Source organism: Palaemon carinicauda, chromosome 1, assembly GCF_036898095.1.
Source record: "Palaemon carinicauda isolate YSFRI2023 chromosome 1, ASM3689809v2, whole genome shotgun sequence".
In the NCBI taxonomy this organism is placed as follows: Eukaryota; Metazoa; Arthropoda; class Malacostraca; order Decapoda; family Palaemonidae; genus Palaemon; species Palaemon carinicauda.
In genome coordinates this window covers 88,870,211-88,886,836 of record NC_090725.1, presented here as the reverse complement: position 1 = coordinate 88,886,836, position 16,626 = coordinate 88,870,211, and the positions used below count along the sequence as shown (strand labels likewise).

The 16,626-nt window shown below is 42.1% G+C and overlaps 2 protein-coding genes across 2 annotated transcripts in view; one reads left to right on the top strand and one right to left on the bottom strand.

Moving 5' to 3' along the window:
• The window catches only part of LOC137649740 (F-box only protein 9), a 215,923-nt gene extending 202,158 nt beyond the window's left edge, over nucleotides 1-13,765 (bottom strand). Inside the window, exon 1 of the mRNA XM_068382692.1 lies at nucleotides 13,610-13,765. Coding sequence (XP_068238793.1) covers nucleotides 13,610-13,612 — 3 coding nt within the window. The 5' untranslated portion in view covers nucleotides 13,613-13,765. The remainder of the gene's footprint in view (nucleotides 1-13,609) is intronic.
• Nucleotides 1-16,626, top strand: part of MED7 (mediator complex subunit 7) — a 524,248-nt gene that overhangs the window by 435,861 nt on the left and 71,761 nt on the right. The gene's annotated exons all lie outside the window — the stretch shown is intronic.

Genomic DNA, 16,626 nt, shown 5'->3' with positions numbered 1-16,626 from the left:
GAGTCGTAGAGCTACGCAAAAAGGAATACAGATGGCGCCGTGAGCGGCGCAGGGCACGCTTTCGAAACGGGGAGGAGGGATGCCTTATGAACGGCTCCCCCCTTTCTTATCGTTTTCGTTTTCTTGCCATTTTACCCCTACGAAGTGTTAACTCTATTCGGGGTATAGATTGCTATGAGGCGTGTCAAGAATACGTCCACTGATATTTACGATATCCCTAAGGTCTTTTTTAGGGATACTCGCTCCAGGAGTTAGAATTCTGGGTACCTGAAGGTAAATTCTCTGGGAATATCGCCGTAGTTGTAATATACCCTAGGAAGCTGCCTTTAAGGAACTTCCATCAGGACGACATGGCTTGAGCCCAAATATATATATATATATATATATATATATATATATATATATATATATATATATATATATATATATATATATATATATATATATATTCAAATAAGCCATATATATTTTTGATATATTAATGTCTGGATTCTCTTAACAACCTCGGGATCACAGACCCAGGCGAAATCTCACAAAGACAAGAGCTTGGCTCCGGCCGGGAATCGAACCCTGGTCGGCAAGCTTATATAGACAGTGACTTAACCCACTTGGCCACGTGGGTTAAGTCACTGTCTATATAAGCTTGCCGACCAGGGTTCGATTCCCGGCCGGAGCCAAGCTCTTGTCTTTGTGAGATTTCGCCTGGGTCTGTGATCCCGAGGTTGTTAAGAGAATCCAGACATTAATATATCAAAAATATATATGGCTTATTTGAATATGAAAAACACGTAAAAATGTGCAAAATTTATCATATATATATATATATATATATATATATATATATATATATATATATATATATATTAAGTATAAGAAAAAGTAAGTAATTAAGTACAGTGAGCCCTCGCTACTTCGCGGTTTGACTATCGCAGATTCACCACTTAGCGGATTTTTTTCATAACGCATGTATTTACACATCGCGGATTTTCCGGAAATTTCGAAAATACCGCGATATATGAAGACCCCAAAATACGTACTGTATTTCGTTAATTCCATTAATACTGTAATTAGTAATATCTGCTCTTACTGATGGTTCATTGCATTACATATGACATATAATTCAGTACAGAAAGAAATAAAACACGAAAAGAGAATGTGATCATACGATAATTCAGTATACAGTACGTAGTAAAATTAAATCGAACACGAAACGCAAATCAGATGCAGTCATACCGTATTTGAATGGTGTAAGGCTGCTGATGGCTACTACTACAAATGTAATGGATGTGCATCTTTTCCATGAATCTTTTGTATGTATACGTACGTAGTACTGCATCCAATAATATTCTTTGTTGCAAAAATCACATCTCGAATAAGCGTAAATATCCTACAACAAAACAAGCGTAAAATAGCGTACGTAAAGCTGTATACGTAGTACCTTGTATTTGAATTGGTAACTACTACGTAGCATGTAAGACAGACTGTGATTGGTTCAAGTGCTGATAGATGACGAATCAGATCCCAAGTTTTGAAATCTAGCCTATGATTGGTGTTTTGATCTCTTCTCCAACCCGCAGCATCTTTTCGCGGCCACTTCATTCGCCGCTCTCTCGCCGGGTAGATGCTGCTACGTTACTGTGAACTTTAATCTGTGCTGTGCGTGACTGTTTTAAGTTGAACTTTTTGTTGAACTTTCTGTTTAACCCCTACTGTACAATGGCTCCCAAGCGTTCTGCTTCTAAGGCTGGTAGTGAGCCTAAACGCCACTGAAAGATGATGACGATTGCTGAGAAGGTGACACTTCTCGATATGTTAAAAGAAGGCAGAAGTTACGCGGCCGCAGCCCGCCATTTTGGAGTGAACGAATCCACCGTTCGCTACATCAAGAAGGACGAGGCGAACATTAGAAAGACGGCTGCCATCACCTTTAGCAGATCAGCGAAGCGAGTCGTTACAACGCGTAATAGAACGATCGTCCGTATGGAAGGTGCTTTACCAGTCTGGATTGCCGACTGCCGGAAGAAGAACATAGCCTTGGATACGAACACCATCCAAACCAAGGCTTTGGGCTTGTATGAGAATTTTGCGGCAAAGGAACCTCAAGACGACGATGGCGACCATGCTGAAGAAGATGATGTAGATGAACCTCAACCAGGGACATCCACTGATTCCCAGCCTCAGAAGCAACGTTTTTCCACCAGCAAAGGATGGTTCGCAAAGTTTCAGAAACGCTTCGGCCTGAAAAGCGTTTCCCTGCATGACGAGGCTGCTTCCGCTGACACTACCGCTGCTGAAACTTATGCGAACGAGACGTTCAAGAACATTATCGCTGAATGTGGATACAAGCCGGAACAAGTGTTTAATATGGATGAGACCTGCTTGTTTTGGAAGAGAATGCCGTCGCGAACTTTCCTGTTCAAAGAAGAAGCCAAAGCCTCTGGCTTTAAAGCATTCAAAGATCGTGTTACCCTCGTGATGTGTGGCAATGCTGCTGGATTTTTGCTAAAGCCGGGGCTTATTTACAAGTCGAAAAATCCTCGCGCTTTGAAAAATAAAAATAAGAATCTCCTTCCCGTGTACTGGATGCATAATCAAAAAGCAGGGATTACGAAGATGCTGACCTCCAACTGGTTCCACCAGTGTTTTATCCCGCAAGTCAGCAAATATCCCGTAGAGAAGGGCTTGCCATTTAAGATCCTTCTCCTTATGGATAACGCTGGTGGACACGCAACTGATCTGTCGCATGAGGGCATTCAGGTTGAGTTCCTGCCACCCAACACCACGTCATTAATTCAACCGATGGACCAGGGGGTTATCAGGGCGTTCAAGGCCCTCTACACGAAGAATACCTTGGCAGACCTCGTTGCGTGTGTGGATGCTGCCCAAGAAGATAAAGATGAAACTTTCAATTTGAAGGCGTACTGGCGGAAGTACACAATAGCCACGTGCCTGCAGAACATCCAGAAGGCACTGCAAGAAATGAAACCTGCTACTGTCAATGCGAGCGGGAAGAAGTTGTGGCCCCAGATTGTTTACGATGACGAGGGATTTACACCGTCTGAGATTCAACACTCTGCAATACGCAAATCTGTGCAGTTGGCTGCGATAATTGGAGGTGACGGGTTTGGCGACAGGACGACTGAAGACGTCGACGAGTGGTTGGACTGCCATTCCCAGCCGCTAACTGACGCAGACCTAGAAGACCTGACGAAATCGGCCAGTGAAGAAGACAGTGAAACACAGGAAGAGACCCAAGAAAATGTCGAAGAAACGGGCTTAACATTAGAACGGCTTGCCAAGTTCTGCAACCATGTGAAGGAGGTGAAAGAAATGTCGCAAGAGTGGGACGAGGATATGGTTCGTTCTATGCAATTCTGCAACAAGATCGATGACATCATGACTCCCTACAGGATGCTCTTCGAGCGAAAAAAGAAGCAGCGACAGCAACTTCCGATCACAATGTTCTTCCAGCCTCACAAAAAAGAGCCAGTTCCTCCTGTTACTACGCCTTCGGAAGAAATTGAAGAAGTGTCCCAGGAAGAAGTTGAAGAGGTGTCCCAGGAAAAGACACCTTCGTCTGAAGAGACGTAAAATACTATCATTGGCTGCACAGTAGAAGACATCATCAGCTTCATCATCATCATTTCTACTGTGCAGCAAATTCATCGCCATCATCATTCAAGTTTTTCTTCAACTTCTTTCGTGGTGAGTACAGTAACAATCTTTATTTTTTTTATACATGTTTTACTTTAATATTCTAACATTTTAATATTTGTGCCTATTTTAGTTTAGTATGCATTAAGTTAAAGGGAAGGTTTTAAAAGTCTGATTATAAATGTTATAACCTATCATATTCTTTTGTTTAAAATTTGCATTTACGTACGTAAAACAACTCTCTCTCTCTCTCTCTCTCTCTCTCTCTCTCTCTCTCTCTCTCTCTCTCTCTCTCTCTCTCTCTCTCTCTCGTAAATTGTTTTCCTGCTTTGCCACGTATGTATGATTTTATATAGATACAGTAAATAATATTTGTAATAACATATTTTCTAAAAGCTTTTACTGTAATATCATTATTTATCACTTTCATTATGCGCATTAAATGCCTTCGTTTGTTTATTACGATCAAAGATGGAGCGTACTTTATGACGCCGCCTATAAAGAAAAACATTTCATTTGGAAGTCCTAAGAAAAAATAAGTAAAACATTGGTAATAACAAAATTAACATACTGTATAATCAATATAATCGATGCAAAAAATAACCTATACACAGATGTGAAAATGCGTTTGTTTCTTCATTATGATCAGAGATAAACGTAAACAAAACATTGGTTGCCATTTTTTATCGTGCTTTTTGGCGTGTTTAGGAAACGCATGATATAAAATCGCCTTTAATATTTGTGCCTGTTTTAGTTTAGGGTACTGTAGTACATGCATTAAGTGTTCTGTACATTAAAGGGTAGTTTGTTAACAGTACTACGTACAAGGGAAGGTTTTAAAAGTCTGAATATACATGTTAAATAAATACGTAAATATGGTGTCACTACTTCGCGGATTTTCACCTATCGCGGTCGAGTCTGGAACCTATCTACCGCGATAAACGAGGGCTCACTGTAAAGACAAAACATTAATGGTTGCCAAGCGAGGGTGAGAGCAGACATGTCTGCCCATCACCCGAGCCAAAAGCGAAGTGAATCAGTTCACCGGTGTGTGAGGGGGGAGGGGTAGCTAGCTACCCCTCCCCTACCCCCTCGCTAACTAGCGAGGGGGTAGTTAACCCTCGTTAAAAATCTAATGGCTCGCCATTTCAGCTACACCGAAAGTAATACCCCCTGTAAATAGCGTGGTTTGTATTTAGGTTACGGAACAAATAATATAAAATCCTTATAAAAACTGAAAAACAAAAAGCAGCAGTCATCACACGATCCTGACACCAATGAACCACTGCCAGTGATGACGTCAAGTTTTACAACAGAAAAATGATATTTTCATTATAAAATAAATTTTTAAATATACTTACCCGGTGAATATATAAATAGCTGACGTCTCCGACGCCCCGCCAGATTCCAAAAAACTCGCGAGCGATCGCCATGAAGGTTGCCGGGTGTGCCCACCAGCGCCGACTATCGGCCAGATACCGCATATACTTCTCAACAACTCCAGTTCTTCTCAGTCCGCAGGGTCTCTATCGAGGAGGAAGGGAGGGCCTTTAATATTATATATTCACCGGGTAAGTATATTCAAAAATTTATTTTATAATGAAAATATCATTTTTAAATATTAAACTTAGCCGGTGAATATATAAATAGCTGATTCACACCCATGGTGGTGGGTAGAGACCAGTATTATCACAATAAAGGCGTATATGCTCAAGAGTTTTTGACAAATATTTCATAAAAACAAACTTAAGTATAGGTACCTGGTAAGGAAGCTGACTCTGATGATTACTCTGCCTCATTAGTCCGCTTTCCTCACGAAGCCCAGCCATCCTCTCAGGATGCTGAAAGACTCCCAGGAGCTGTTATATCCAGGGCGAACACCCCTATAACAGGACCTCATCAATACCCTTAATCTGGGCGCTCTCAAGAAACAACATTTGACCACCCGCCAAACCAAAAAGATTGCGAAAGACTTCCTAGTCTTCCGTACAACCCAAGACAAGATTAAAACATTTCAAGAGAAGATTAAAAGGATATTGGGATTAAGGGAATGTAGTGGTAGAACCCTCACCCACTACTGCACTCGCTGCAACGAATGGACCCAGTGTGTAGCAGTCCTCATAAAGAGTCTGGACGTCTTTCAAGTAAAATGAAGCGAACACCGACTTGCTCCTCCAAAAGGTCGCGTCCATAATACTTCGAAGGGATCTATTTTGCTTAAATGCCACCGAAGTCGCTATTGCTCTCACTTCGTGAGCCTTAACCTTAAGCAAACTACGATCCTTCTCACTTAAATGAGAATGTGCCTCCCGGATTAAAAGTCTAACAAAGTAAGATAACGCATTCTTAGACATGGGCAATGAGGGCTCTTAAAGGAGCACCATAAAGCCTCAGAACAACCTCGTATTGGTTTAGTTCTAGATGAGTAAAACTTAAGAGCTCTAACGGGGCACAGCACTCTTTCAACTTCATTACCTACGATCTCCGAAAGACTAGGTATATCAAAAGATTTAGGCCAAGGACGAGACGGAAGTTCGTTCTTGGCCAAAAAAACCAAGTTGAAGAGAACATATTGCTTTATTTGTCGAGAAGCCGATGTTCTTACTAAAAGCATGGATCTCACTGACCCTTTTAGCCGAAGCCAAGCTAACCAAGAAAAGGGTCTTGAGGGTAAGATCCTTCAGGGAGGCTGAATTTAAAGGCTCAAACCTGTCTGACATTAGGAACTGTAGGACCACGTCCAAGTTCCAAGCAGGAGTTGAAATACGACGCTCCTTAGAGGTCTCGAAAGACTTAGGGAGGTCTTGGAGATCTTTGTTATTCGAAAGATCCAAGCCTCTATGCCTGAAAACAGAAGCTAACATGCTTCTGTAGCCTTTAATGGTGGATGCAGAGAGGGAGCGACCGTTTCTCAGATATAGGAGAAAATCCGCAATCTGCGCTACAGAGGTACTGGAGGAGGAAATAGAGGAGGACTTGCACCAGTCTCTAAATACCTCCCACTTCGACTGGTAGATCTTGATGGTAGAGGATCTTCTAGCCCTCGCGATCGCTCTAGCTGCCTCCTTCGAAAATCCTCGAGCTCTTGAGAATCTTTCGATATTCTGAAGGCAGTCAGACGAAGCGCGGGGAGGCTTTGATGAAGTCTCTTTACGTGAGGCTGCCGTAAGAGATCCATCCGCAAAGGCAGACTCCTTGGAACGTCTACCAGCCATAGAAGTACCTCTATGAACCACTCTCTCGCGGGCCAGAGGGGAGCAACCAACGTCAACCTGGTCCCTTCGTGAGAGGCGAATTTCTGCAACACCTTGTTGAGGATCTTGAACGGTGGAAAGGCGTAAGCGTCCAGGTGAGACCAGTCCAACAGAAAGGCATCTATGTGGGCCGGCCTCTGGATCTGGGACTGGAGAGCAATAAGTCGGGAGCCTTTTGGTCAGCGAGGTCGCAAAGAGATCGATGGTGGGTTGACCCCCAAGTCATCCAAAGACTCTTGCACACATCCTTGTGGAGCGTCCACTCTGTAGGGATCACCTGACCTCTTCAACTGAGACAGTCCGCCAAGACGTTCAACTTCCCTTGGACGAACCTCGTCAAAAGCGAGATGTTTCGATCTTTTGACCAGATGAGGAGGGTCCCTTGCGATGACGAAAAGAGCGTGGGAGTGAGTGCCTCCTTGCTTGGAGATGTAAGCCAAGGCCGTGGTATTGTCTGCATTCACTTCTACCACCTTGTTTCGAAGCAGACTCTCGAAACTCGTCAGTGCTAAATGGACTGCCAACAGCTCCATGCAGTTGATGTGAAGGCTCCTCTGGTCTGCCGCCCAAAGACTCGAGCATTCCAGACTGTCCAGAGTCGCCCCCCAACCCAAATCCGACGCGTCTGAAAATAACACATGGTTTGAGTTCTTGACTGCCAGAGACAGACCTTCTCGAAGTCTTATATTGCTGTCCCACCAGGCCAGGCAAGTCTTTACTGGTTCGGAGATCGGAATTGAGACCGCCTCCAAAGTTTTCTCCTTGTTCCAATGGGAGTCTAGGTAGAACTGGAGAGGGCGTAGGTGAAGTCTCCCTAGAGAGATAAACTGTTCCAGGGATGAAAGCATCCCTAGGAGGCTCATCCACTTTCTCACAGAGCAACGGTCTTTCTCTAGCACGAGACGGACTTTGAGCAAAGCCTACTCGATCCTGTTGGCAGACGGAAAAGCCCGAAAAGCTAGACTCTGTATCTCCATCCCCAAATAGAGAATCGTTTGGGAGGGAGTCAGCTGAGACTTCTCTATGTTCACCAAGAGGCCCAACTCCTTCGCAAGATCCAAAGTCCACTATAGGTCCTGCAGACAGCGATGACGGGACGACGCTCTGAGTAACCAGTCGTCCAGGTACAGGGAGGCTCTGATCCCCGACAAATGTAGGAACTTTGCTACATTTCTCATGAGCCTCGTAAAAACAAGAGGAGCAGGGCTGAGGCCGAAGCACAGTGCTCGGAATTGGTACACCACATTCCTGTATACAAACCTTAGATAAGGTTGAGAGTCTGGATGTATCGGAATGTGGAAGTACGCATCCTGCAAGTCGAGAGAGACCATCCAGTCCCCCTCTCTGACTGCTGCTAGAACGGATTTGGTGGTCTCCATCGTAAACTTTGTTTTGACAACAAAAACGTTGAGAGCACTGACATCCAGCACTGGCCTCCAACCTCTCTGTCTCGCGATACAGAGAGACATGCCGAGGAGGCACCGCTTGACAGGCTATGTCAACATGCGACAAAACCGCAGCAACAGCTGAGGTAACGACGTCACGCCGAGGCTGCAAAAACTGAAAGTCTTGTGACTGACAAACAACAACAGCCTGAGTAGATTGCCGTTCGACGTCACGTCGGGACTGCCTTGACTGCAGGGTCTGAGCAGGAAAAACAACACCCGACTGCGGTGACAGACGTTCAACGTCACGTCGAGGCAACAGAGTCGGCCGACGAACGTCAGTTCGGGACTGCGGCGACAGTTGCTGAACGTCACCTTGAGTCTGCGGCAAAAGGGGTTCCACGTCACGTGACTGACGTGAATGACGAGGAACACGATCAGAATCGCGTTTAACAGCACTAAAAACGTTAGCGCTAACATCATAAGGACGAGAAAACACTCGTTTAGGCGGCTGAAGGCCAGAGTCACGCTTGTCGGACTGGCGAACCGCAAGCAAAGGATCTTTACGAACCTGCTAATGCTCGTAAACCTCCATTAAAGATGAAAGTTTAGACTGCATGTCCTGCAGGACAATCCACTTCGGGTCAACGGGAGTCGGAACGGGCCGTGACGTCGGCAACGTCTGTGCATGCAAATCATCGCACCTAGCGAGACCCTCGGACTCCGTGTCACGTTTTCGCTTAACAGGCGAACAGCCATCCGATGACTGAAAGTGGTCAGAGCTGCCCCAAATGGCTACAGCCAGGACGCTGGACCTGTCCTGAAGGGACTGACTTGCGCTTTAAGGGTCTAGAAACCTTACGCCAAGGTTTCTTATGCGGCAAGTCGTCGGAAGACGAGGAGAACTTAGTCTCCCCCGTCTTATGGTAAGGACGTTCTTGATGAGAAACGTCTGATACCATAGAGGGAACGTCTGTACGTCGGTTTACACCTCTCGCTCCCTTAAGTCCTACGACATTCCTTCTCCCTGGTGCAGGGGAGCCTGAAAGAGGTCTCGGACTAGGGGAGCGACAAGCACGAACAGACGAACCCTCGGTCGCAACACTAAACACATTTTGCGCACTTTCCACTTTACCACTTTGATTTTCTACTTTACCACTTTGATTCTTTAACAGCTTAACGTCGGACATAAGCTGGTTCCTGTCCGAGGCTAAGGTTTCAACCTTCTCACCTAATGCTTGAATAGCTAAAAACATATCCCGCATTGAAGGTTCATGAGTGCTAATAGGGGGTTCAGAAACTACCACTACAGGGGAAGGATTAGGTTCAGGGGCATGGGAGGAGGAAAATTCTAAAGATCTAGATGAGCTTCTCCTCACCCTATCTCTTTCGAGTTTACGAGTATACTTTTCATACTCTAACCACTCGAATTCCGATAAAACCACACACTCCTCACACCGATCTCCTAATTGGCAGGATTTACCCCGGCAATTAGCACAAACAGTATGAGGGTCGATAGAAGCTTTCGGAAGACGTTTGTTACAATCTTTCGCACATTTGCGATATACAGGAGAAGGGTCAGCCATTATGAAAAACCAGAGAAAATCCAAAGGAAAGCCAAGTTCATCAACAAAAAACAAAAAGCAAAAAAGGTTTCAAGAGTTTTATTGAAGGAACACACCAACACAGCGAAAGCCAATAAAACCCAAAACAAAGTACTTCACCAATTCGGTAGAAAACTCGAGGTCTAGAGCGAGCGGAACCAATGTTGTCGGTGACACCGACAGAGAAGAACTGGAGTGGTTGAGAAGTATATGCGGTATCTGGCCGATAGTCGGCGCTGGTGGGCACACCCGCAACCTTCATGGCGATCGCTCGCGAGTTTTTTGGAATCTGTCAGGCCGTCGGAGACGTCAGCTATTTATATATTCACCGGCTAAGTTTAATATTTAAAAATCTGATGTAGCCGATACATCATCATCAGCAAGCAAATTGTCATCATCCTCCTCCAACAATTAATTCCTCCCTTTCAACTCTAACTTCTTTCATGTTCAGTAAGTCACTCATTAAGATGAAATTCTGACCTAGTCTAAAATCAACTTCGGGAGCATGTCCAGGAACAAATCAAATACGTAGGGCAGGTATTACTGTAATTTGACACAGAAAATTAACCATCCAGTGAAAGTTGTGATTAAATGATAAATAAAAAAGTACATCTTGAGAGTGGAATTAATAACAGTAATTAGCAGCTTGCCAGAGATGATGTAGAACACCAGACACTCTCCCTAACTAGTCCTGGTAGAGGTATCTGGGAGGTCAAAGGAGAGCGTTAGCCTGCTGTTAAGGACACTATATGCAGCTAAGGATAGGTAGGAATATTTAAGCTGGTTAAAATTTTACATGAATCAAATGGGTTAATATATGATACTCTAATTTCTAGCAAAACTGGAATTCACTATAAGAAATGGACGAGTGCTGGCTAGTTTAGTACTTTTCTCTATACTGTATGTTTAATAGGGGCTGGGGCATAACTTACGTATCGGTCAAATAAAATGTGAAGTATGATTTTCACTCTAAGTCCATTGTTTACAACTGAGAGACTGAAGGAGACTTATTGCGCATGCATTTTTTCCCATGGTTTGGGGAGCTTTCTGTACATTTACAATGACGTATTTGTCAGATGGCTTTTTTAAACCAATTAACAGCTTACAAGTACTTCTTCTTAAGTTCCCAGGTGTTGTTCTACAACAGCCATTTTTTTCCCAACTTCGTGTTCAGTTTCAACTACCACCATCTCGTACAGACGTCTCCAAGAGGGAACTTAAGGGAAGCACATCAATCTATTTCGAAATTTGGTGTAATTTCGTTTATGACGCAAATTGATTATGATGGAAATGCTCTTCGTTCAGTGTAAAGCTATTATTACTCATGTGTAATTAAAAAATAACAGGGAAATAATGCCTCAAAGGTCCGAGGCTGACTTAATTTTCAGGGAAGGCCAGCACATTTTCTACTGTAAAGCTTTTGTAAAGATTGCCAAGAAAAAAAAAATGGCGACGGTGTCAGTCATAAGGTAAGGAATTATTTGCGATTTACTTTTACATAATGGAAGGATTTATTTGTAATTTACTTCGTTTGTGACCTCAGAAGGGGGGGATCTGGCTAGCGGTTGTGACCTGGGAAGGGGGGTTCCAGGGGCCTTGCCCCAGGCTAGGGGTTATGACCTGGGAAGGGGGCTCCGGGGGGCTTGCCCACGGCTAGGGGTTGTGGCCTGGGAACTACTAGGTTAGCTTAGAAGGGTTTGTTAAGTTCTGTACCCTTATGCAAATCTCAAAAGTGTTAAATAATCATGTTTTGGCCTGTTTTCAGCCACTTAAATGAACCATATATTTTTCCAACTGATTATCTTGGGCTAATTTTGCATTTATGACCATTATTATTGCTGCAAATGACATTTCCCCACCCAAGAAACCCAGGTTTCCCACTGGGGTCCCCCATAATTGTTTTTATATAAGGGGGTCCAAAAACTCATGAACGGGTTGTTTGCCCCAATAATCGTGGTCAGAAATGCATAAAACACAAGATAGCAAGTAGGAAAAATATGAGGTTCATGTATTTGGCTAGAAATTAAAGTATCATATATTTACCATAAAATTACTAAAAATAGGATAAAAATTCCGGGTAATAGTTTATGACACCACGCTCTCCATTTACTCCAAAATAATGCAATCCTGCAGTTTTCATCTTCTTGCACAGTAATTAGGTGGTTATTTAAATACTGGGAAAGCAATAGTTAGCAAGATATGTTGAGGAAGGGGGAAGGGGTTATAAAAAGAAAATAACTCGGTTTCCTCACTAAACGACTCGGAACTGACATGTCAACACAGTCAACCAAACAGAATTCGTGATGCCACCGTACATAAACAGAAGTCCGTGATGCCAGCGTACATTTGATATACTGTATATTCAAAATATGCTTAGTTAAAAATGGATTAATTACTCAAAAGTATCCATAAAATATGTAATTTACAAATACAGTAGTGACACTTTTGAGTAATCACTCAATTTTTGATTAAGTATATTTTGAATATACAGTATATCAAATGTACGCTGGCATCTCGAACTTCTGTTTAAGTACGCTGGCATCACGAATCCTGTTTCGTTGACTTTGTTGACATGTCAGTTCCAAGTCATTTGGTGAGAAAACCGAGCTATTTTCTTTTTATAACCCCTTCCCCCTTCCTCAACATATCTTGCTAATTATTGCTTTCCCAGAATCTAAATAACCACCTAATTACTGTGCCAGAAGATGAAAACTGCAGGATTGCATTATTTTGGAGTAAATGGAGAGCGTGGTGTTGTAAACTACTACCAAATTCCCTAATAATATTCCTTAGCTGACCTGTGTCCGATGATCTACAAACACACCCATATCATGATTCCTAGAGAGGTTCCTGGAATTTTGATAGAAATATAGGGAGCCTTTGTATGTCAGCGGCCAGTTCCTTTCCTACAGGCCATCTTCTTACCTCCTTACCTAACGGGGGGGGGGGGGGGGAGATAACGCCCCTGCGGCCCCCTTACAGTTAGCCGTAATGATACATGCAGGTGGCCGTTATCATACATACACTCCAATTATAGTAACCATGTAATGTTACTAAAGGTCAAAGATGTAATAAAATTTCAAAACTCGACCAATCATAAAATTCTACCCTAAAGATCAAAATAACCATGCGCAAACATTCCCTACGAATGAAGCAGTATTTTTATTAAAAAATGTTGTCCTAACCGTAACTATAATAATACCAAAAGAAATAACCTGCACTGATATTCATAGTATTTATTAACTTTTACATATCTTCCCACTGAATGAGAGGATTCGAATAACTTGACAAGTACTGCTTATGATAATCCCGTACTAACAACTCTGTTCGTTAAGTATTAGATAATTTATGTTAGTGAAAATTATTTTTATTCGGCAAACCGGTAAGAATAATTTAACCGTGGCAGTAGTTAAGGTTAGCATGGACTTCCCTGCGAATAACTATATATAGCATTTTGGCTTTAGTGACGACGATTAGTAGTAAAACTATGACATTTCCTCAGAATTATTATTACAGTTTCCCCATTTGGGGCATATTTCATGCCGGTTTATTACGGCACGGCTAGATAACGTTGTAACCCAGTTACGACGCCACATAATCCACCTGCTGCCATGAGCTACGGTTGGAGGGGCGACAACCCAGAAATGTAATGCTATTTTAAACCATTTCTCAACAGTATTTTTTCACATTATTGCAGTCATTGTGTTCTTACCATGTTTATCTGCTTGCTGAATAGTTCAGGCAATAGATTCACGGTCGGAGAAACGAACAACCGAGGAGAAATATATTTTTGATCTCACTACGGCTGCCATCTTTACAACGACCTTGAACCAGACTGAGGAATGTGAATCCAATTTGACCCTTTGGTGCGTCCGCTGGAGGGGTCAAATTTGTGTGACGTTGTTTGTTTACTCTCTCTCTCTCTCTCTCTCTCTCCTCTCTCTCTCTCTCTCTCTCTCTCTCTTGTGTGTGTGGCTAAAAATTCAAGATATTCCGCGGTCAATATAATCAAGTCATCAAATTCTGTTTTAACTAAATCGTCATCGCCTTCTACGCCCATTGACGCAAAGGGCCTCGGTTAAATTTCGCCATTTGTCTCTATCTTGAGCTTTTAATTAAATATTTCTCCTTTCATCATCTACTTTGCGCTTCATAGCCCTCATCCATATGGGCCTGGGTCTTCCAACTCTTTTAGTGCCTTGTGCAGCCCAGCTGAACGTTCGGTGAACTAATCTCTCTTGGGAAGTGCGAACCATCTCCATCTACCCCTCATCATGATCTCATCCACATATGGCACTCGAGTAACCTCTCTTACAGTTTCCTTTCTAATCGTAAATTCAGGCGATTTCATTTCCAAATTTAACCTAACCTAGCCATTGTCCAATTTGCTTTTTTAAATCTTTCACTAAACTCTAATTCTAAAGACCCTATGTTGGAGATCATGGTTCCCGAATACCTTAATGATTCTACCTCAATACACCTTTCTCCTCCTAATGATATTCCATCTTCCATTGCATACTCAGTTCTCATCAACTCTGTCTTTCTTCTAATTATCTTCAGCCCAACCTCGTGTGATATTTCATAGCAAACATTGTAAATCCTGTGGGGTTCTGCTAACAAGGACAGCATCATCACTATATATATATATATATATATATATATATATATATATATATATATATATATATATATATATATATATATATAGTGATGATGCTGTCCTTGTTAGCAGAACGCCACAGGATTTACGATGCTTGCTTACCAGAATGCATGAAATATCACACAAGGCTGGGCTGAAGATAAATAAAAGAAAGACAAAGTCGATGAGAACTGAGTATGCAATGGAAGATGAAATATATATATATATATATATATATATATATATATATATATATATATATATATATATATATATATATATATATATATATATATGTGTGTGTGTGTGTGTGTGTGTGTGTGTGTGTGTTATAGATTAAACTGTATATATAATGTTGGCCAAGGCACCAGCCACACATTGAGCGTTATTGGGTCCTTTGATTGGCCAAACAGTACTACATTGGTTCCCTCTCTCTGGTTACTGCTTATTTCATCTTTGCGACACATACACATAATAGTCTGGCCTATTCTTCACACATTCTCCTCTTTCTTCCTACACTTGACAAACAATTCTTCTTCCCTCAAGGGGTTAACTACTGCACTTTAATTTTTCAGTGGCTACTTTCCTTTTTGTAAGGTTAAAAGAGACTCTAGCTATGGTAAACAACTCTTCTAGGAGGACACTCCAAATTCAAACCATCGTTCCCAAGTCTTGGGTAGTGCCATATCCTCTGTCCATGGTCTTCCACTGTCTTTGCTTGAGGGTACCCTCGAGCACACTATTCTATCTTGTTTCTCTTCCTCTCGTTATTTTGAAAATTTTATCTTCTTGTTATTTTCAAGTTTTTATAGTTTACATATGAAAGATTTATTTTAATGTTATTATTGTTCTTAAACGTCTCTTGGATTTTTTCCTTATTTCCTTTTCTCACTGGGCTATTTTCCCTGCCGGAGCCCTTGGGCTTATAGCATCCTGCTTTTCCAACTAGGGTTGCAGTTTTTTTTTGCAAGTAAAAATTATATATATATATATATATATATATATATATATATATATATATATATATATATATATATATATATGTATGTATGTACAGTATATCCCTTCCTGGTTGGGGATACCCTAACATGGTAAAGGATTTGCATATCGCCAAGATCAGCAAAGCTGTACCAGTCAGGGCCACCCATAATGGGTTGGTTTGCTGTGAGCGATCTGACTAATAACTCCCACCATCACCAATCCGCACTGGCCAGCGTGGTGAATATCATCGTATCTTATCGTGTCAATATTGTATCCACTGCATAGAGGCCTGATCATATTTGTAGTGGTCCAAATTTGAACAGATTGGCCCCGGTTTACACCCATGAAGTATGTGGTCCAATGTCTGGATGGGACGCTCACATGGGTACTCAGCAGACTCGCCCCACTTATGAAGATTGTCTCCAGTCGTTCAAACTCTAACTCTTGCTTGATTATGAATAACCTAATCCTTTCTATAAAGGTTTATTTCATAGGGAAGAGACTCACATGGGCTCTGGATGGCCTCACCAGGTGGCCCGTGGTTTGTTTCTCTCCAGTGTTCTAGGCGGTAAGTTGCTAACTCCATGGGGTCAAGGCTTATGATGGTTTAGGTTATGAAGCTCTTGCGGGATTTCAATCTTTGTCTAACCACACGGTGATCATCGAGTGGGTACCTTTCATCATTCTTTTGTTTATATTTTTGGGTCTTTGAATGAGCTGTTCGGCAGATGTTCAGTGGTGCAATGAATGCCAATCAATAGAGTACTGGAAGGGGTGTTTAGTTCTAAGGCACCAGTTATTATGCAACACACTTGATTAAGTTCAGTGTCAACTTTATGCGATTTACATGACCTTTCCCAGACTGGTGAGCAGTATTCGGCAGTGGAGTACAGTAGTTGAGAGCCGGAACTCTTTGTCTTGTACTTATTATTATTATTATTATTATTATTATTATTATTATTATTATTATTATTATTAGTTGGAAAAGCAGGATGCAATAAGCCCAGGGGCTCCAATAGGGAAAAATGACCCAGTAAGGAAAGGAAATAAGGAAATAGATAAACTGTATGAAAATGAAAATAAAGTATTTGAAATATCACAGAAGGTTG